General features: G+C 47.2%; 1 protein-coding gene across 1 annotated transcript; it reads right to left on the bottom strand.

Moving 5' to 3' along the window:
* Positions 1-8497: 8497 nt before the first annotated feature.
* si:dkeyp-59c12.1 lies at positions 8498-12893 on the bottom strand. Its single transcript, XM_038813739.1, has 4 exons — positions 12713-12893; positions 12564-12617; positions 12402-12478; positions 8498-9564 (listed from the first exon to the last, which is right to left on the bottom strand). The coding sequence occupies exons 1-4, from the start codon at positions 12759-12761 to the stop codon at positions 9154-9156; spliced, it is 591 nt and encodes a 196-aa protein (XP_038669667.1). The 5' UTR covers positions 12762-12893; the 3' UTR covers positions 8498-9153.
* Positions 12894-22416: the final 9523 nt, after the last annotated feature.

Below are 22416 nucleotides of genomic sequence, written 5' to 3'. Positions count from 1 at the left end.
CAGACAACTGTTCAATAAAGACAGACAGAGCTGAGAAGGCTGAGGAGCCAGAAAGGTATCTGCAGTGAGTTTTCAGGTTTGTGAGATTGCAGAATGTGAGTTGAATTAAATATGGTAATCGGTGGCTGGATCTCAGAGTTTGTATAAAAGTAGTGAAGGCAAAGGAAACCTAAAAAGGGGGTGGTGTAAAGCCCGGACTGAATTTACAGTTCAAAGTGGAGCAGAAACTTGGCTTAAAAATGTCATTTGTAAAACTTGAACTGGATTTCAGATTACAACTCACACAAAGGAAAGCTTTTAATTATCAGAGAAGATTTTAAAGCATGTTTTGAAAGTGGAGTTTGGAAACTCTCATGTTGCAATCATCTGGGGGTATTCTGAAGAAATATCTCCAAACATACAAATGTCAAGTGTATGTATTTGAATACATCCAATCTGTGTGATTAAAAGGGACTTGTGTTAAGCGGACCATTGTAGCTTAAGCCGAACTTTGTAAATCATGTTAATCTTTTTTTTTTAAATTTAGCGTACCCAATTATTTTTACCAATTAAGGGGAAATTTAACGTGGCCAATCCACCTAAACTGCACATCTTTGGGTTGTGGGGGCAAAACCCACGCAGACATGGGGAGAATGTGCAAACTCCTCACAGACAGTGACCCAGGGCCGGGATTCGAACCCGGGTCCTCCGCGCCGTAGGCAGCAATGCTAACCACTGTGCCACCGTGCTGCCCTAATCATGTTCATCTTGATGTATAATTGTTAAACTAAGGGGGGGAAATGCAGGAGTATTGTATAATAATCCAACTTTTCATGCTTAATAAATGGTTTTTTTCTTGTTGTTAAAACTAATTAGCTGTCCTGAGAATCTGTTCCTCTACGTTTGATCAAGTAAAAGTAAAAGTCACTGGGTGGGATTCTCCGTTTCAGAGGCAATGGGGGGGATTCTCCGTTGCCCGACGCCGATATCGCAATCGGTGATCGGGCGGAGAATCGACTCCGACGCCCAAATCGGGGCCGAATCCGGTTTGACACCAATCAACCATGCTCCGCCCCCTCAGAAATGGCGTCAATGCATTGGCGCATCATCGTCCGGCCCTCACGCAATGCTCCGCCCCTGATGGGCCGAGTTCCCGACGGTGCGGGAACGTGTCCTCACACAAATCGGGAACCCAACGTGGTGGCTGCGGACTGTGTCCAGCGCCGCCACGCTCGATCAGGATCCGTGCGGCTGGCCGGGCGGGGGGCTTCCTTGAGGTCTGCGGGGACGGGTGGGGGGTGGCCAGGGGGTGGGCTGCGGGGTCGTGGATGGGGATTCGGGTTCGCCATGTTGTACGGCGCGACCGCATGTGTGGCCAGGGACACGGCCATTCTCCGGCCGTATTAGGTGCAGGATCCAGGGGTTTCACCCGGTGCCAGTGTTAAACCCTTACCGGTATCGAAGTTGGTGAGGGGTTCGCGGCAATTGTTTTCGCTTAAACCTCCCGCGGATTCTCCGTTCGAACTAGCACTTTGCCGCAGAAATGGAGAATCCAGCCCGAAGTGTTGAGACTGGGACAGAATCGGTGGACTTCTACGACAGCAAAATTGGCCCCGCTCCCAGAGCAATTCAGGATCCGTTAATGGGCTAGCACCAATGCCACATAGAACACGATTGATACCAATGAAAAACAGTATTGGATACGCCAGAGTCGGGACTGACAAGCTGCAGCTGCAGATCAGCCCTCCACTCCCCCCACACACACTCATCCCAGCCAACAAGATGGCAGCAAATGGAGACCTGCATCCGGTTCATGGACGCAGAGCTGGAGACCCTAATGGACACTGTGGAGGAGAGGTGGGCTACCCTGTACCCAGGGCTGGGAAGGAGATTGCCACCCGCCCCATACACCAGGTCTGGGCACGGTGGCAGACATTGTGACCGCCTTGGGCCCCACCGCCGGGACCGACAACAGTGCTGAAAAAAATTGCTCAAACTCCTCAGGCCGGCCAGGGTGAGTAGGCAGCACTGTGCCCCTGGCGCTAACAGCTGTACAACAGCTGTAACTTCACTCCACTCTGTCTCACCCCCCCCCCCCCCCCCCCCCAACCCTCGGAGAAAATGATCCACAACTGCCAGGAGAGGAAAAAGACTGGAGGGGAACCGCCAGACCTGTGACCCCTGACCGCAGAAAGACCCAGAGATAGTCACCTTGGTTGGGCATGTTAGTGAAGTGGCTGCTGGGGCACTGCCTGGTGCTCACCACACACGTGCTGCAATACATCAGGTGGAGGTAGAAAACCCTGAGGGGGACGATGGTCGGAGGTCAGTGATGTGTTAGGCAGGAGGTCAGTGATGTGTTAGGCAGGTTGGTTCGATGTGGACTGCACTCGATGCAGGAAAGTTAGAAACAGACGTCTAACACTTGAGAAGATCCAACACTGTTTTATTCAACGATAGAACTGCTATACATATTCAGCTGTGGGTCGACACTATACTGATCTGACTGATGACCTTGTAGTAGCCTGACCAGACTTACTAGCTACTGCATGGCATTTGCACTTGCTAGCTCGTGGACTCTGACTGTCTCAGTAGCTGGGTCCTAAGAGAGCGGGAAACCTAGTGCCCTCTGGCTTTATAGTGGTAGTGTCCTGTCTGGTGATTGTACTGTGTTGTATGTTTACTGGTCATCCTATGTGGCAATCACTGCCTGTCTGCATCTCATTATATATATGAGTGGATATTATGACATCTCCCCTTTTTTTTTAGTTAAATAAATACTGAGGTATTTATACGTGTATGTATATATATATATATGCCTGACTATATATAAACGGTGCTTGAACAAATGGATATACATGGGAAGGTGTCGCTAGTGCAGATACATGGCAAACGAAGCAATATTTACAAAGGTTAAATCGATTAATTCAGTCACAAAATTTACAAAAGTTCAGTCTACAGATTCAGTCTTTGTGGTGGGCGACGAATTCTTGTCGATCGCCGCAGAGGTGGATGAGGAGCCGCCTGTACGTGGATAGGTGGGATCACTGCCATCGCGGTGGTCACGTGGGCTGGCAGGATCGCTGGCAGATCGGTGGCCTCGTGGCAGGGTACGTCCGGAGGAAATATGATGGCCGGCGGAGCACTGCGGTCAGGTTGTGGGCGTGGAACTCTTCGCAATGCCCGTCTGTTGTGCCATAGCAGGGAGCCATCAGCCATGCGGACAAGGAAAGACCTTGGGGCAACGTGTTTGACAACAACAGCTGTGGCTGACCAGCCGTCCTCAGGCAACTGGACACGAACATGATCGGCTGGAGCCAGCTCGGGTAGATCCGTGGCATGAGCATCATATGTGGCCTTCTGTTAGGCCCGTGACTGCTGCATTATTTGTAAAACCGTGAGGTGGTCAAGGTCTGGAACATGGATGGCTGGAACTGTGGTCCTCAGAGTGCGATTCATGAGCATCTGCGCTGGAGACAGCCCAGTGGACAGTGGGGTTGCCCTGTATGCCAGCATTGCCAGGTTGAAGTTGGAGCCTGAATCTGCAGCTTTGCATAGCAACCGTTTGACAATATGGACCCCTTTCTTGGCCTTCCCGTTTGATTGCGGGTAGTGGGGACTGGAGGTAACGTTAACGTGACGGAAGTTGTAGGACTGCAAAATCAGACCATTCCTGGCTGTAAAAGCAAGGACCGTTGTCGCTCATTACCGTGAGCGGTATCCCGTGCCTGGCGAACGTTTCTTTGTAGGCTTTGATGTCCGCCTTCGACATGAGATTAGACAGTTTTACCACTTCTGGGTAACTGGAGAAGTAGTCGACCAGGAGTACGTAGTCACGCCCCTTGGCGTGGAAAAGGTCTCCACCTACTTTGGACCACGGGGAGGTCACGATCTCGTTCTATTGCAGTGTTTCCTTGGGTTGAGCCAGTTGAAACTTCTGACAGGTGGGGCAGTTGAGGACCATGTTGGCAATGTCCTGGTTAATGCTCGGCCAATAAACTGCCTCCCGAGCACTGCGTCGGCATTTCTCGCCTCCAAGGTTACCCTCATGGAGTTGACCCAGCATCATAGCCTGCATGCTCTGAGGAATAACAATCCTGTCGAGTTTCAGAAGGATTCCCTCCACAACCGTCAGCTCGTCTTTCACGTTAAAGAATTGGGGACATTGTCCCTTCCGCCAGCCATGGGTAAGGTGCTGCATTACACGCTGCAGTAGAGGATACTTGGCCGTTTCCTCACAAATTTGGACCACCCGTTCGTCAGAGGCTGGGAGGTTAGTGGCACACAATTGCACTTGCGCTTCTATGTGGCAGATGAAGTCAGCTTGTTCACACGGTGTGGTGATGGACCGGGATAGGGCATCTGCAATGATCAGCTCTTTGCCTGGCGTGTAGACAAGTTCGAAGTCATAGCGGCGGAGTTGAAGAAGAATTCGCTGTAACCGAGGTGTTGTGTTATTTAAATCCTTCTGGATTATGTGGACTAGAGGCCTGTGGTCCGTTTCCACCGTGAATTTCGGCAGGCCGTAAACGTAGTCATGAAACTTGACTATTTCTGTCAGGAGACCCAGACACTCCTTTTTCGAGCTGGGCATACCGTTGCTCAGTGGGTGTCATGGCCCTGGAGGCATATGCCACTGGAGCCCAGGACGAGGAGTCATCTCGCTGGAGGAGCACCGCCCCAATGCCGTCCTGGCTTGCATCAGTTGGTATCTTGGTTTCTTTGGTTGGGTCGAAGAACGCTGGAATTGGGCCTGTGGTGAGCTTTGTCTTCAGCTCACGCCATTCCGCTTCATGTGTGGGCAGCCACTGGAATTCCGTTGACTTCTTGACGAGATGGCGGAAGGCCGTGGTGTGGGACGCCATATTGGGAATGAATTTCCTTAGAACGTTGACCATCTCGAGGAAGCGGAGGACCGCCTTTTTGTCCTCCGGGGTCTTCATGGCGTTGATCGCCAATACCTTGTCGGCGTCTGGCCGCTCACCCTGCTGTGAGATGTGGGCACCTAGAAACGTAATATGCGATTGACCAAATGAGCACTTGGCCCTGTTGAGCTGGAGACCATGTTCATGAATTCGCTGGAATACCTGCTTGAGGTGAGCGATGTTTTCCTGGGGCGTTGTGGACCAGATAATCACGCCGTCCACGTATACTCGCACCCGCTCGATGCCCTCCATCATCTGCTCCATGATGCGGTGAAACATTTCGGAGGCAGATATGATGCCGAAAGGCATGCGGTTGTAGCAGTAGCGACCGAACGGGGTGTTGAACGTGCACAGCTTGCGACTGGACTCGTCCAGCTGTATTTGCCAAAAGCCCCGGGAGGCGTCCAGCTTAGTGAAGAATTTGGCATGAGCCATCTCGCTGGTCAACTCTTCACGTTTTGGGATCGGGTAATGCTCCCGCATGATGTTGCAGTTTAGATCCTTAGGATCAAGGCAAATGTGGATCTCCCCTGATGGCTTCTTTACGCAGACCATGGAGCTGACCCAGTCTGTGGGCTCTGTGACCTTCAAGATGATGCCCTGGTTTTGGAGGTCCTGTAGTTGCTTTTTTAGACGATCCTTGAGGGGTGCCGGCACCCGGCATGGTGCATGAATTACAGGGGTGGCGTTCGGCGTTGGCAGATATGTTGCACTTTTCCTTTCATCAACTGGAATATTCGACGTCATGCCAGGGTGGTCCAACCAGTACACACAAGGCCTGATGTGGTGCCTCCTTCCCACCTCCTCCTGGGCCTGTTGAGCGGCAGGCTCTCCGTCCACACTGGCTGCCTCCTGTTCCTCTGAGACAGGCTCCGCTGCTGCAGGGTCCTCTTCGAGCAACTCCTCATATAGCCTCAGTGCATCGAATTGGCCACGCTAAATTGCCCCTTAATTGGAAAAAATAAATTGGGCAAAAAAAAGGTAGGGTGCTCTTTCAGAGAGTTGGTGCAGACTTAATGGGCCAAATGGCCTCCTTCTGCACTGTAGGGATTCTATGTTCTATGAAGTGACCAATACAATGTTATTAACTTTGCAATTGGCATTGACATTACACAGATCTGTGCTTCATTCTAACAAGCTAATGGGTTTGTTGACAATGTAAGACAGAACTCATTAAAGCAAAAAGATTTCACAGCCTGGCCTTAGACATCCTGTATATGCCGCAGTGTCAGGGCAAATTCTTGATTTAGAATCCTACCCTGCAGGAAAAGGAAATACTTTTCTCCTAATTTATGGCCATGTCCAATTGACTGACATTGTTTAAGTACATAGTTGCTAATAATACGTGGAATATAGCACAGGATTCTGTTACTCAGCTCAACTCTTCATGCTGGTGTTTATCCTCCAAGAGCCTCCTCTTATCTCTATTCACCCCATCCTATCATAAATAGAGGCAGGACACCAGGGAAATGGGACACATTGTGGCCTGGAAGGGCAGCATTGCTGTGGATGACGTCTGTGCTTGGTTTTATTAAATGGGAAGACCTCCATTTTCAAAGTGGCCAGGGCAAATGAAGAGCTGGTGACCTAGGACAGGGTAGGGAACATTTGGTTACCTAACCATCATTCCTGCTCGGTGCTTTTGTGTCTAGACTTCCACTTTTGCACATTTAATGAAACAGTTTCAGAGCTGTCACCCTTATTCCCACCATGTCAGCTCTGGAGAGCTCTGAACAGTCACCCACCCCCAGGAAAATCTCAGGAGGTCAGCAGGTGAGCTCTGAAGAAGTTCCCTGATGACCTCAAGCTGCCCAATTTATTAACTTTCCCTCCTCTGTCCTTGGGAAAAATTGTCAGAGTTGGGAACAGAGAAAGCAAACGAGTATATAGGGCGCCACCACCATCTTTTTTTTTTTGCCATCCCGTTTCTGTTCCGTCCCAATCTGGAATGGGAAAATTCGGCCCCAGGAGCTGCTTCCTGCCATTTTTCGTACATAAACATTTATCCCAAACGTCTGTCTATGATTCATTGATCAACATTCAACATGTCACAAAAATCCTTGTTGATGGGAGTGCAGAACTGTCACGTTGATGCAGTGTCAGCTACTCTTCCCAAGTTGAGTCCCGCAGCGTACAGAGAGCTGTAATCTGCACCTTAATCTGTGTGTTACATTCTCAAACAACACAATGTTGGTGTCCAAAAAGGTTACGTGGGATTACTGGATTATGGGGATAGGTTGGAAGTGTGGGGTTAAAGGAGTGCTCTTTCAAAGGGCCTGTGCATTCACTGAAAATTGTGCAAATATTTGCTGACTGGCATTATCTACTTAATATTGAATACTTTTCTCAAATGGGCTTGAGGTTCATTCAACACACAGGATGCAAGGGGTAAAGAAAGACAAACGACTGATTGTTTTCAAACAAAAAACTTTCATTGCTGAAGAAATAGTTTCAGCAGCATTGCCGGTAAAATAAACCATAAAATAATGCATCAGACAAACTATTTATAAATACCTATTTATATATTTACAGCATGAAAGTTGTATTTGACAAACGTTATATATTATTACATTCATTTCATCAGTGCCTATTTAACTTCAACCAGATTCTATAAATTGAGGCAATTTAAACAGGAACCTCTTTTTGAACGAGTTAGATGGGTTTTCTTACACCATTTAACATCAGACAAAGGTTTTGAGTCCAGACATCCCGCACGACATGATCACCCTTCACAAGAACACCATAAAAATCTTTCAGAACTAGTGAAGATCATAAGGCCCCAAAAAGCCCATCTCTTTTCAATAGATCAGACCCAACCTATCCACCTTCTCCCTCAGTCTCTTCTCACTCTGGGATCTTTCCAACCTATATTTCCACTTCCCTGGTAATTTACTCTATTGTTCAATGACTCCTTGTATGAAAAGGTTTCCCTCCTGATGCTACCCTTCTTTCTGACATAAAGCCCCCAGAATTTGAGCCCTTCACTAGAGCGAATAATTTGCCTCGATCAGCTTTAATTCCTTGCAAGATCTGGAAATTTCAATTGGATTGATTTCAAAGGGAAGAAGCCCAATTTCCTTAAATGTTCCTTAGGATTGAATGGCGGAGCAGACTCAACAGGCTGAGTGGCCTAATTTTGCCCCTATGTCATATGGTCTTGTAGTACCATCTGGTGGGGCAGAGAGTGCATGATAGAAAAAAATTGGTCCCTAATCTGCACTTAGTGTTGGTGCTACAGTCAGCTTCACTGTTCCTGGAGTGAGGTGCGGTGTCTGGTGAGAATAGGCTACAGTGACCAGCTAACCATTGATAATCAATATATAAACTCAGGTACTCAGTCTAATTCCTTGTATACACCAGAGCTGCTGGCCTTGTAGGAATATAGGAACATAGAAATTAGGAGCAGAAGTAGGCAATTCAGCCCTTCCAACGTGCTCCGTCTGATCATGGCTGATATGTTTCTCTTCCCCATTCTCCTGCCTTCTCTCCATAACCCCTGATCCCTTATTAATCAAGAACCTACCTATCTCTGTCTTAAAGACACTCAGTGATTTGGCCTCCATAGCCTTCTGCAGCGAAGAGTTCCACAGATTCACCACCCTCTGGCTGAAGAAATTCCTCCTCATCTCTGTTTTAAAGGATCGTCCCTTCGCTCTGAGGCTGTGGGCTCTGGTTCTAGTTTTTCCTACTAGTGGAAACATCCTCTCCACATCCTCTCCATTCGGGCCTCTCCGTATCCACCTCCCCACCTGTTGCCCATATCCCTGTAACCTGTTTTTTGTATCAGAAATATATCTATCTCATTGAAACCATTTAATGACTCTGATTTCACCCCACTAACGGGCAGCGTGTTCCACAAATGCAAAACCCTCAGCGGGAAGTAGTTCATCCTCGTCTCAGTTCTAAATCTACCACCTCTCAACTTATACCCGTGGCCCCTCATTCCATTTTGCCCCACAAGGGGGAACATTTGGTCTCCGTTTACTTTATCAATCCCTTTTAGTATTTTACATAGCTCGATCAGATCCCCTATCATCCTTCGAGAGCTAATACCCAGCATGCCCTACATTCAGCACTACTTGTCCACGACAGTTAAAGTCAGGAAAATGGGAGCAAAGGAATTCAAATAAATTTTAAAATCAAAATTGGAAAGGCTGAACAAATTATGACCAATGCTTGGAAAGATTTGGTGCAATCCACCCAACAGAGCTAATCACACAGTCCCAAATAAAAGATCCAGCAGCATTTCTTAGATTTGTGTAAATGTCGAGAATACACTTCGGATTATGTTCTTTATCCCAGCTGTTTTCTTGATCAGGATTTTGGATTCCTTTATTCTTTCCACCAGACTATGGAAGACCAGAAGGACACCGTGGTAGGTTTCTGCAGCAGAGGTTTCACAAAACTGGCAGTCTGTTGCCAAAGCAAGGAGCCTACCCTCCTCACTGGAGACCATCCTTCGGTGACAGAGGTCCCTCTTGTTTCCCACAATGACAATGGGAGCTCTCTCACTGCCTGGGTAATCTTTCATTGACTTGATGAACTGGATCTGCTGTTGAACGACGTTGAAACTGGCTCGGTCGCAGATGCTATAAACTAACACAAAGCCGTCTGCCCACTGGACCTGCTTCTCCTTCGCAAAGTTTTGATTTAATTGATCCTTCAATGCAAACAAAGAATTTAGTTAATCCAAACTCTTCATAGTTTCCTCTACATTCTGGTTCTCTTTTATTAACCCCCCACCCCCACCCCCCCGCGGTACTGACTCTCCTTGAGGTGCAGTTCCACGGGTGCTGAAAATCCCTCTCCCTCACTCAAGTGACCATTCTTTGCAGATAAGCCGAGGCAGTGTGTCTCCGCAGTTATTCAACCACAGAGGCATCACAATTGCGCTTGCTTCTACCATTGCCCAATACTCACTCTTGAGCTTTGAGACACGGGACCATTTGTATCGCCCAATAGCTGTACCCACTAAGATTACAGCACTAACTGAAAAGAAAATCAACCTTACATGGGCCTGCATCTTGTGTTTTGTGGTGAATGATTGGCATTTGCTGTTTGTTCTGCTTACAGCTGCACAGACTTTGGTGAGCTTTTCGAGCAGAAACGTGGCAGTCGTCCGGTATCTGAAACAATGCAGCTGCCTCTACAGGGAATCTGGACCTATAGGAATAGGACCAGCAACTCAACTAATCAGGGAGAAGAATCCTCACTCAGTCATACAGAGGCCAAGCCAGAAATTGTAAATGAGAAGATTTGATTCCTTGTAAAATTATGCACAGAAAGTAAGATAAAGAGAGGGAGAGGAAGATGGGATGGAGAAAGAGAGGTGGAAGAAACAGAAAGAAAATGTTTTGAAAAATCTGATTTAAAAATCTCCAGCAATAACAATAACAATGGGCAGCACGGTAGCATTGTGGATAGCAGGTTCCCAGGTTCGATTCTGGCTTGGGTCACTGTCTGTGCGGAGTCTGCACATCCTCCCCGTGTGTGCGTGGGTTTCCTCCGGGTGCTCCGGTTTCCTCCCACAGTCCAAAGATGTGCAGGTTAGGTGGATTGGCCATGCTAAATTGCCCTCAGTGTTGGGTGGGGTTACTGGGTTATGGGGATAGGGTGGAGGTGTGGACCTTGGGTAGGGTGCTCTTTCCAAGAGCTGGTGCAGACTCGATGGGCCGAATGGCCTCCTTCTGCACTGTAAATTCTATGTTAAAAGACTCTAGATTTGAGGAGTAAATGCCAGCGATAGAGTGGTAGTTAAGAGATTTCACTCATTTTTTAAAACATGTCACTTAATACTTAAATGGGCAAACCCCAACATTTTCAGATGCGTTTATGGGGTATCTGGTATGTAAAACCTGCAACTTCACGCCCCGACATGTATGTTAATGATGAGTGTCTTGGGGAGTTCGTAGTGCAGCAAAGCTTGTGGAAGGGCAGGATAAATGAAATGGCAGCTTTCAGATTTCTTCACTTTACTGAGAATGTACGGATGCCAGAAATTATTGTCCGATTTCCTCCTCAACAGTAGCAAGCGCTGAGATCTTCACTGTCATTTCTGCCACAGAACCGGGACCAATATTATTGCACTGGGCAGTGGGTGTATCCACCAAACCACCTGTCTTTTGGACAAGATGTTAAACTAAAGCTCTGCCCATTATCTCAGCCGGGTGTAAAGGAACCCATTGCACTATTTCTAGGAAGAGCTATCCTCAGCGCCATGGCCAATATTTATCCTTCAATCAACATCACCGCCAAGAAAGCAGATCATCTGCTTATTCTGCCACTGCTGTCAAGGAGTGTCCTCTGTGCAATTTCCAGCATTGGCTATAAAGTGCTCCATGTATATAATAATCTTCATTGTCACAAGTAAACTTACATTAACACTGCAATGAAGTTACAGTGAAAAGCCCCTAGTCGCCACATTCCGGCGCCTGCTCGGGTACATGGAGGGAGAATTCAGAATGTCCAAATTACCTAACAGAACGTCTTTCGGGACTTGTGGGAGGAAACCGGAGCTCCTGGAGGAAACCCACACAGACAATGTGCAGACTCCGCACAGACAGTGACCCAAGCCAGGAATCGAACCTGGGACCCTGGAGCTGTGAAGCAACAGTGCTAACCACTGTCCTACCGTGCCGCCCATCCTGTGGTCATGAAAGGTGCTATAGAAATGCAGTCTTTCTGAGTTCTGTGGAAGGGTCATTTAGACTTGAAACGCCAGCTCTGTTTCTCTCTCCAACAGATGCTGCCAGACCTGTTGAGTTCATGCAGCATTTTCTGTTTGTCATTCGTTCTTTCATCGGGAAACCCCAAAATCAAAATTAATGAAACATGTTACTGAGTGCAATAAGCGGACCACAGTATCAGTAACTTGCACAGTCCTCTGTTGCACTTATGTTAAGCTTGTGTAACCAGTGTAGCTAGGAACTGGTTAATCGTGAAACAGTGTTCAGCCTCGCAGAGAAGAGGGTGGCTAGGTGTCTAACTGGAAACAAGGTCCATTCAGGAAGAGCTGGTAAGTCAAATGTGGACAGGGGCTTGACTGGGAGCTTTGCATGGCCTTTTGGCTAAGATTGAGCGTAGATTGAGCCTTTTGGCTCAGATCTGGTATGTCTCCTTTATGGGGACCATAAATTGGATTCAATTTGAATAGTTTTTTGGAGCAGGCAAGGAGCTGGATTAGGGGTTCGCCTCTGTCCACACTCTGAGCCCTGGCTGTGTAACTAAGATAAAGTAATTATTATTTTTTTTTAAATAAAAAATAAAAATTTAGCCAGGAGTGCTGTACAGAAATTAAACCAGAACTGATGGAAAACTCTGATGTAAAGTGAGGGAGCTAAAACGTTAACTCTTGTTTCTATCTCCAGGCAGATGCTATTCCCAGTCCCCCTGTTTTCATATCAGGTTTGCATCCTCCACAGTATTCTGCTTTTCGACATGTCTTGCAGAAAGCCACTTCGCAAATCCTCTCGTTTTAAAAATACTGAAAAGTCTAACCTGTGCATAGTGGGAATCCCAAATATTGAAAGTGACCTTCCTCCCGGCAACAGTGACGCTGTGATTGTAAACAGCTTCTAAAAACAGAAAGAAATCACACGGTAATAACGCAGCCCTTTAACATAAACATTTCCTGACACTGCTGATGTTCGAAATGCTTACCCATATCTCCATATTCCCCGATGAATCTTCTTGTTAAGAAGCGAACGGTCAGTGCTGCAAACAATCAAAATAAAACAAGTATTAAAACTGGACAGTAAAGTCGGGGCAAAATTTTGTTGCATTGCTCGCTGCTGTTTGGTCCAATTTACCAGATTTCCCAACTCTGTCTGCTCCTAAGATTACCACGTTGGCTTCCATTCTTCTTGCCAGAGAGGGGACAGTAATCTCAGAGAACTAGCTTTTGGCTTCTGTGGGGAGTTCACAAAACCATTTGTAACTTTATACTGGGCTCCTTCCCCCATCTCTCTCTGCCTCTCTGCTTCCTGGAGGAGGCTCTGAGCTGTCTGCTCTGGCTGAGAGTGTGTGATGGACACAGCAGACGGGGGGGGGGGGGGGGGGGGGTCACAACTCCCATGGTGGGTTCACTTGTCACAAGGGACACATTCTCTCCAAAAGCCTATGGGCAAAACAAGCTAAAAATGTCTTTCGCTTCAGAGAATTCTTACATCCCTGATTTTATTTCGAAGAATTTTCGCAGTGAGAATAAAAGATCTTTTTTTTTTAAACAAGAGGGTTGAAATGTTATTGGCACCCGAGGCACATTTCTTGGTAACTTGATGGAAATTAATGTTCGCGGGACCATCTTTTATCCCCCTGTGTGACTGGGGTTTTTTTTGAAGCAAAATAGTCACCAGAAACGTTCTGTAATCTTGTAGTCTATCCATCTTTACTCATAATAATAGTAATGTTTATTGTCACAAGAAGGCTTACATTAACACTGTAATGAAGTTACAGTGACAATTCTCTAGTCGCCACATTCCGGCGCCTGTTAGGGTACACGGAGGGAGAATTCAGAAAGTCCAATTAACCTAACAGCACTTCTTTCGGGACTTGAGGGAGGAAACCGGAGCACCCGGCGGAAACCCACGCAGACACAGGGAGAACGTGCAGACTCCGCACAGACAGTTACCCAAGCCCAACATCGGACCTGGGATCCCTGACGCTGTGAAGCAACTGTGCTAACCACTGTTTTTTAGGTGAATAATCGTGCTCATTAGCGAGTGATCGACGAAGAAGAAGACTCTATGTAATCTAATGTGCTGTAATCTGATTCATGATTTCTGGGATGTTCCTCTGTCACACAGGTTCATGGCACTTTATTGGTGACTCATAATGTCCCTTGACATTTTTAGACACGCTATCTAACCCCCAAATGAAATGACATGAAAATCGCTTATTGTCACGAGTAGGCTTCAATGAAGTTACTGTGAAAAGCCCCTAGTCGCCACATTCCGGCGCCTGTCCGGGGAGGCTGGTGCACCGTGCACCCAGCAACATTTTGGATTGTTACATCTATGGGCTGGAGTTTTTTTGAATGCATCATTTTTTTAAGCATTGTGGAGAAATTTGACTTTGCAACAGGAGTAAAATCAACTGTTAAGGGGTCAGCAAAGGTGTTTGGCAGCAACAGTCAGGTGTTTACACCTCAATTAACAAGCTGTTGAGTTTTTACAGAAAGACTAATAGTAGAAGAGTGGCAGTTCTTCTCAATTCATGGCTGCAAGGATTCTGTGGGAGCCTCGACAGCACACCTACGAGGGAGCTTTAATTAGCCGACAGCAACTCATATGCAACCATACGGGGAATGAGCAAGAGTAGGCTATTCGGTTCTGTGAACCAGCTCGCCATTGAATAAAATAGTACCTGATCTGCTGGTAACCTCAAATCTGCATCCCGCCAACGCCCCCCACCCACATAACCTATCACCCTCTTATTTACCCAGGAATCTATCTTTCCGCCATAAAAATACTTTGCTTCCCCCAGCTTTTCAGAAAAAGAGTTCCAAAGACTCATAACCCTCTGAGTGAAAATTATTTGCCTCGCCTCTGTATGAAATGGGGCGACTCCTTATTTTTAAACAGTTCTTAGATTCTCTCACAAGAGTAAATATCCTCTCCACATCCACCCTGTCAAGATCCCTTGGGATCCGATATGTTCCGATCCAGTCGCCTCTTACTCTTCTAAACTGCAGCGTATAGAAACCTGGCCTCTCCAACCTTTTCTCATAACACAACCCGCCCATTCCTGGCATTAGTCTGGTAAACCTTCTCTGAACTGTTTCCAATGCATTTACATCCTTCCTTAAATAAGCCGACTGATCCTGTACACAGTACTCCAGATGTGGTCTCACTAGTATAACTGAAGCATAACCTCCCTATTTTTGTATTCAATTCCCCTCGCAATAAACACCAACACACTATTAGCTTTCCTAATTACTTTCTGTACTTGTATACTCGTCTTTTGCGATTCATGCGCAAAGATACTCAGACCCCTCTGAATCTCAGAGCTCTGCAATCTCTCACCATTTAGATAATATGCTTCTCCTTTGTTCTTTCTACCGAAATGGACAGTTTTGCATTTTCCAGATCTTCGCCCACTCACTAAGCCTATCGGAGCCTCCTTATGTCCTCTTCACAACTTACTTTCCTACCTTTGCGACATCAGCAAATTTGGCAACCATCCCTGAAATCCCTTCATCCAAGTCATTTACCTAATTTCTATACAGTCGAGGTCCCAACACTGATCCCTGTGACACACCACTCAATGCATTTTGCCAACCTGAAAAAGACCCATTTCGGCCGACTCTCTGCTTCCTGTGAGCCAGCCAATCTACTATCCAGGCCAACATGTTACCCCCCCCCCCCCCCCCCCCCCCACCCCCACACCAGGAACCTTTATTTTCTTCAATGAAGTTCCACATTTTTCTATCAATTCCTGAAGTTACTGTCTGTTTTGTTGTCATTACCACTACAAAATCTGGGCCTTTATTTTAAATTTTGCCTGTAGACATAGAACGTTACAGCGCAGTACAGGCCCTTCAGCCCTCGATGTTGCGCCAACCTGTGAAACCACTCTAACTCTCACTAATAACGTATTCACAGCCGCACCGGACCTTCAAGGATTTCTGAATTTTATTCCCCAACTCCCTCCTCTTCAATAAGGCGGAAGCAAGGTGCTACAAATGCTGGAAATCCATTCATCTGTTGCTCAACCCCACTCTCCATATTATACATCACCGTTGTCTGCTACGTGACCCAGCCCTGAGCCCAAGTCCCTCTTTATTTTCAAAACATGAATGGTTTTAATAGAGTAAATAAGGAGAAATTTAGCTAAATTCTCTTTTTCGGAGGCCGTGGGCACGATTTAACTAAATGGGAATGAAGTTCCATAGCGAGCGTGTCGAGCTGCGTGTTTCCCAGCGCTCTCAGCGCAGAGAAACCCAATGCTATTGGGTTCGATGGGGGTGCCTGAGCGAGGAACAGACGGCCGAGTCTGCATAAAGCCCCGTTTTCTGCACTGTGGACCTCTGCTCGCTGGAACTCCTCAGTGTTGCGCGAGATCAGGATGCCATTTTTAAATGGTGTCCTGATCTCCGGAGCCCCTCAGGTGTCCCTGACCCCCCCCCCCCTCCAAGCCCCAACGCACTATGGGAGGGTCCCCAGGAACAACCCCCAACACCTGTGCAGGACACCCTGGCCCAATTACCACCTGGCAGTGCCAACCTGGCATATTGGGAGTTACAAGCTGGTACCCAGGTGGCGCAGCAAGCATGCCAGTCTGGCAGTGCAAGGGTGTCCAGGTGGCACCAGAAGGTCAAGGTACCACCTTGCCTCCAATCTCCTGGGAGACCCCCACAAATGCGATTACGTCTAGTCCCTGTTTATGGAACCATTGCTGAATGGCACTCCTCCCAGTTCTCCAAGGTGAAGGGTAGTGATCTATTTAATCTAAATTAAGTGAGACTAGCTGTCTCACTTTGATATGCATTTTGCCAAAAACTGATCCCACCCACAATGATTTACATCACAGTGTCTCTTGCGAGGCTGCTTATAAGTCTACCATAGACTTATAAATATCCTGTTTATTCCCAGATTTATATACATCTCAGTCCTCTACACAAGATTGTACTTCTTCCAGATCTTAGTCTCTTAGTCATGTGACATAACATCATATTTACATCAGTGTCAGGCGCTCCTGACGTTCTGGCTTTTCTTGACACCTCCCCCCCCCCCCCCCCCCCCCCCCCACCCCAGGAGGTTATCCCAAGTACATCCTTCTGCTCAGGGTGGCACAGTGACACAGTGGTTAGCACTGCTACCTCACAGTGGCAGGAACCCGGGTTCAATTCTGGCCTTGGGTCACTGTCTGTATGCACATTCTCCCCGAGTCTGCATGAGTTTCCTTTGGCTGCTCTGGTTTCCTCCCACAGTCCAAAGATGTGCAGGTTAGGTGGATTGGCTAAATTGCCCCTTAGTGTCCAAAAATGTGCAAATTATGCGGGATTATGGGGTTAAGGGTATAGGGTGGAGGAGTGGGTGCTTTCCTCTTTCAGAGGGTCAGTGCAGGCACGATGGACTGAATGGTCTCTTCTGCACTGTAGGAGATCCATGTTCTATCTCTCTCCAAAGTCTCAAACTTCACAAACTCCCTAATCTGGGGCGAGATTCTCCCCTACCCGGTGTGACGGGGGGTCCCGGCGTAGGGGAGTGGCGCCAACCACTCCGGGGCTGGGCCTCCCCAAAGGTGGGGAATTCTCCGCACCTTTGGGGGCCAGCCCCGCGCCGGAGCGGTTGGCACCAGAAGACTGGCGCAAAAAACTGGCGCCCCCGGCAGCGGGGCTGGCCGAAAGGCTTTCGCCGGTCGGCACATGCGCCGGCGGTGACGTCAGCGGGCAGCTGCCACTGACGTCACTGCCGGCGCATGCGCGATGTGGGGTTCTCTTCCGCTTCCGCCATGGCGGAGGCCGTGGCGGCCGCGGAAGAGAAAGAGTGCACCCAGGGCACTGGCCTGGAGTCTGAGCGTGGGGCCCCGATCGCAGGCCTGGCCACCGTGGGGGCACCCCCCGGGGTCCGATCGCCCCCGACCCCCCCAGGAACCCGGAGGCCCGCTTGCGCCGCCGATCCCGCCGCCACCAGAGGTGGTTCAAACCTCGGCGGCGGGAGAGGCCTCCCAGCGGCAGGACTTCGGCCCATCGCGGGCCGGAGAATCGCCGCAGGGGCCTTGCCGATCGGAGTGGCGTGATTCCCGCCGCCGCCACTTCCCGGGTGGCGGAGAATCTCTGCCACGGCGGGGGCCGGATTTTCGGCGGCCCCAGGTGATGCTCCGACCCTGCTGGGGGTCGGAGAATTTCGCCCCCGGTCCTGATTTCACTTTGAGTTTGAAAATGGACGGTACTCTCTGTTCTATATGAAAATGAAATGAAAATCGCTTATTGTCACGAGTAGGCTTCAATGAAGTTACTGTGAAAAGCCCCTAGTCACCACATTCCGGCGCCTGTCCGGGGAGGCTGGTACGGGAGTTGAACCGTGCTGCTGGCCTGCTTGGTCTGCTTTAAAAGCCAGCGATTTAGCCCAGTGAGCTAAACCAGCCCCTAATAACTAATAGAGGTGTCTTCCATGTGGGAGGTTGCAGAGTTGCAGCATGTATCTGGTTGCTTTTCTCTGTACAGATCTTAATATTATGTTGAAGGTTTCATTGGTTTCCTTCCAATGACATCAACACCCTTTAGTTTAGTTTATTCTAATATTTGAATGAAAATCGCTTATTGTCACAAGTAGGCTTCAATGAAGTTACTGTGAAAAGCCCCTAGCCGCCACATTCCGGCGCCTGTTCGGGGAGGCTGGTACGGGAATTGAACCGTGCTGCTGGCCTGCTTTAGAAGCCCGCGATTTAGCCCAGTGTGCTAAACCAGCCCCATTTCCATGGTCCAACTCAATTTTATGAAATCTTGGCTGTAGAGTTATTTCTATATTAATGTCTTCCTTCTATTTATATCATGTCCACACTCCCTCCCCAGGCTGTAGCGCGTTTAAATCTAGTGCTCTGTACCTGAAGTTGAAATTAGGAGCTTGATTCTCTTTGTTGCCCTCACATTTTCTAACTTTCTCAGGATCATCGAGAGCTGGAAGTTGTGTTCACAGCCTTCTTTCCATCAATAGTTCTGATGGCGAGAACCACTTTTTTTAGCAGTTACGTTCTATAGTTACAAAGGGCTAAGCTGAAACGCTATTTTTCATAAATTCTTTGATTATTCGATCTCCTCTTTCTGTTTCTCTGCGTGACTGAGGATATCTAGGCAGACTAGTCGCATGCATATAACCATATTCCTGTGCAAAGTTATGGCAATGATCTTTAGGAAACTGAGAATCATTATCCAACACCTCACCATCCGAGATGCTACGTGTCACAAAGATTCTTCTAAGTGAAAATATCGGTGACATATCCGGGAAATCCAAGAAATTGGCATATTTTCTACTGGTGATATATTTTTTAAACTGGGAAGACGTATGTAATTATGGTATGAACAGTGCGGCTGTATTAATGGAGATAGTACCTCTGATGTGTTGCTGAGCTTAGCCACACTACAAGGAGATGTTTACCGAAAGCTTGTTTGTAACAATGGCGTACAGAATATGAATGAACTTGAATACGTTGTTACGCGTTCAAAGGAAGAGATACAAGGTGAGAGAGAAAGATGTGAAGAAAAGTTCATAAAGTGGGTGTGCTTTGCTTCAACACTCTAAAAGCTGAAATCACCAAATTACGGTAATTAAGACTGAATTGCTGAACAAGGTTAGTTCAGATAAGGGTTGGTTACTGGACTTTTACAAATTTTAAAATCCTATAACATATTGTGCAACAATTTGGGGAGAGTTAGCTATGAAGGTAGTGAAGTTAAGATTGTTTGGAGCTGTTTAAATTAGTGATGTGTATAGTCATTACTTTGGTCAAATTAACTTCTATTGTGAATGAAAAATGAAATGATAATCGCTTATTGTCACGAGTAGGCTTCAATGAAGTTACTGTGAAAAGCCCCTAGTCGCCACATTCCGGCGCCTGTTCGGGGAGGCTGGTACGGGAGTTGAACCGTGCTGCTGGCCTGCCTTGGTCTGCTTTACAAGCCAGCGATTTAGCCCAGTTTGCTGAACCAAGTTGTTTATTTTGTTTCTTAATAAGCATTTATGTTATTAAAATCATCACAAAATGTCTGGGCCATCATTCTCTGCATTTCAGACCTTTCCTCATTCTATGCCAAATTGAAAAAAAATACAGTTGAGGGCAGATCTTTCATGTTTCCCTTCTGGCATTTGGATCAACTCAACATTTACTTAGGGAAGCACGGTGGTACAGTGGATAGCATTGCTGCCTCATGGTGCCAAGGACCCGGGTGCGATCCTGGTCCCGGGTTGCTGTCTGTGTGGAGTTTGCACATTCTCCCGGTGTCTGCGTGGGTCTCACCACCACAACCCAAAAGAGATGTCCAGGGTAGGTGGATTTGGCCAGGCTAAATTGCCGCTTAATTGGAAATAATGAATTGGGTACTTTGAATTCATTTTTTAAAACTCAACATTTACCATTAGCCATTTCCATAACATGATACAATGACTGCCCGGACCGTGATACTGTGCAGTGTACTCACTTCAAATCATCTGGAGTAGTAATCAATGTCGATGATTAAGCCTTTGCCGTTAAACACAAATAAATCCATTCCCATTTGCTGCCATGGCCTTGAAGAAAAATGGAGGGTGTTAGTGGCTTGTTCTGCTGTTGGCTATTCACTGCACATATAAGGCAATGTGCGGTTAAACCTTCACTGAAGTGAGTAATGCTTGGTCACCAGACTGACTGATGCCGGGTCATCAGACTGATTGTTTGGCTCTCGCTCAGAATTTTGCCATTCCCAAATGACCCTGATGGATTTTCTGGAGGATGTTGAATCAAAATGTTTCAGAGATGATAAGCCTATCATTAAAAACTAAGAAATCATCGATGATTGCAAGATGCTTTCTCCGTTCAAAGTATTGGCAAAGTACTGGGTTGTTAGGAGTACAATCCAGCCATCCATTCTGGCACCATCCATTTATTTGGATGTACTCACCATCCTGCTGTTTTGTTTGCTTAATTTGTTGTAATTTCTTCTCAGCGGCTCGAATTCTCCAATTGTTGTGATCCACTTTCCCGTTGGCAGCACACTGACCCCTGTGGGTTTCTCGGCAGCGTGGGGTAGTTACAAGGGGATAAACCATTGCCAAGCAGTGGGAAGATAGAATCCCACCACTAGCGAACAGCGCGCTTCTGAGAAACATGCAGCTGAGGGACTGGGGGATCCCGCCCAGTAGCTGGTAAGCATTTGACTGTGAGCGAAGTATGTACTTAACACTTCCTCGATAAAAATTAAATCTTCCAGTCTAACTTCTTCCACTGGTATTTTTCACAATGCATCTACTTTTGTCTGGCGCTTCCCTTAACTGTAGTCAGTATTAATTCTGAGGTTCCCATAGTCGCAATTTTCCACATTTTTTGCAGGTCATTTATAAATGGGTCCATGGATTTTATTAATCTTAATCTTATTAAATTTCACTCACGCAATGATTGAATTTTTTTGAGCACTGAACTTTGAGCCGAATACCCGAAGGCCTCATTGATGTCTTGCCTTGTAACAACATCGTCTGCTCTGGCCCCTGCTGCATAGAAAACGTGCTGACCTGACCCTCTGGTCAGAAATCAGTAAATCGGAAGCTGTTCTATATCTGGAGAATCTCTTCTTCTAATTGTAACTGAGCCTACCATGAGCCTTCTGCATTTCACACTGGTTCTAGGAATGGCATTGTAAACCCCATGCTTACCCCAAGCTCTGGATCTGTTGCTGCTTCAGTCGTTTGGTTTGTACATTTTGATCTGTACTCATTGCTTTCTAGACAGGAGTCATAGGGGGAAGGCAGGAGAATGGGAATGAGAAACCTATCAGCCATGATCGAATGGCGGAGCAGGCCCGATGGGCTGAATGGCCTAATTCTGCTCCTATATCTTATGGTCTGAGGGACTCGTGGTCTGTGTGTCTGCTTGTGTCTGCACCTGTGATGCTCCGTTCTTATGTGAGTCTTCATTGTTTTTTCTTCTTGTACTTTTTCCAAGGGTTTGTAGCTCTTTCCTGTCTGCAGCCTTCTCTCTGAGCTTTTCTGTGCCTTTTCGCTGTGTCTGCCGCCAATACCACTGTCACCATGTTTTGAACGGTGCAGAAGAACAGTCAACAGAAACCACCAGCCGTCACCATGTTTTGACTTGGGTTTGTGGTCTAGGTGTGGTTTCTGTAGGGTTTGTCTGTTACTCTAAGAATGCTACCATAGAAAAATGAAAATCGCTTATTGTCACGAGTAGGCTTCAAATGAAGTTACTGTGAAAAGCCCCTAGTCGCCCCATTCCGGCGCCTGTTCAGGGAGTCTGTTATTTACAGATCTACCTCGATCTCAGCACTCTCTACTCAAGGTTGCATTTCTGCTCCCCCCCAGATCTCAGTCTCTTAATTGTGTGACATTGCATCACAGTTCCATCAGTATCAGGTACCCCTGATGCTAACCCTTCACCCTGCACTAAACTCCTGTTGTCCGACAAGCCCCCCAGGTCTTCCCCCACCCACCCCATTTCCAGGTTTGCTCAACTTCTGGACATTGTGCGTTCAACTTTCCACACCCTTATTTTATTCTGCCACCTATTCCTTTAAGTCCTTGCTTAAAACCGATCTCTTGACCATACTTTTGGTTACCGCCTCCGAACATCTTTTTTGGATCAGTATTCATGCTTTCCCATGCCACTGTCAGACGTGCTGCCACCGTCATTTCATGTGGAAAGTGCTTCCCAAATGCAAATTGCAGTTAAAAAGAGGTGACAACAGTGAGAGTCATGACGTGGAGATGCCGGCGTTGGACTGGGGTGAGCACAGTAAGAAGTCTTACAACACCAGGTTAAAGTCCAACATGTTTGTTTCAAACACGAGCTTTCAGAGCACTGCTCC

Source organism: Scyliorhinus canicula, chromosome 12, assembly GCF_902713615.1.
Source record: "Scyliorhinus canicula chromosome 12, sScyCan1.1, whole genome shotgun sequence".
Lineage (NCBI taxonomy): Eukaryota > Metazoa > Chordata > Chondrichthyes > Carcharhiniformes > Scyliorhinidae > Scyliorhinus > Scyliorhinus canicula.
The sequence above is the reverse complement of the archived record's forward strand: the minus strand, read 5'-3'. Positions and strand labels throughout refer to the sequence as shown.

Coding starts and splice junctions, on each gene's coding strand:
- si:dkeyp-59c12.1 (XM_038813739.1), bottom strand. CDS start 12,761: ATGGAAGCCAACGTGGTAATCTTAGGAGCAGACAGAGTTGGGAAATCT. Junction 12,618..12,712: donor AGACAGAGTTGGGAAATCTG/GTAAATTGGACC, acceptor GATTGTTTGCAG/CACTGACCGTTCGCTTCTTA. Junction 9,565..12,401: donor GGGATTCCCACTATGCACAG/GTTAGACTTTTC, acceptor TTTGCATTGAAG/GATCAATTAAATCAAAACTT.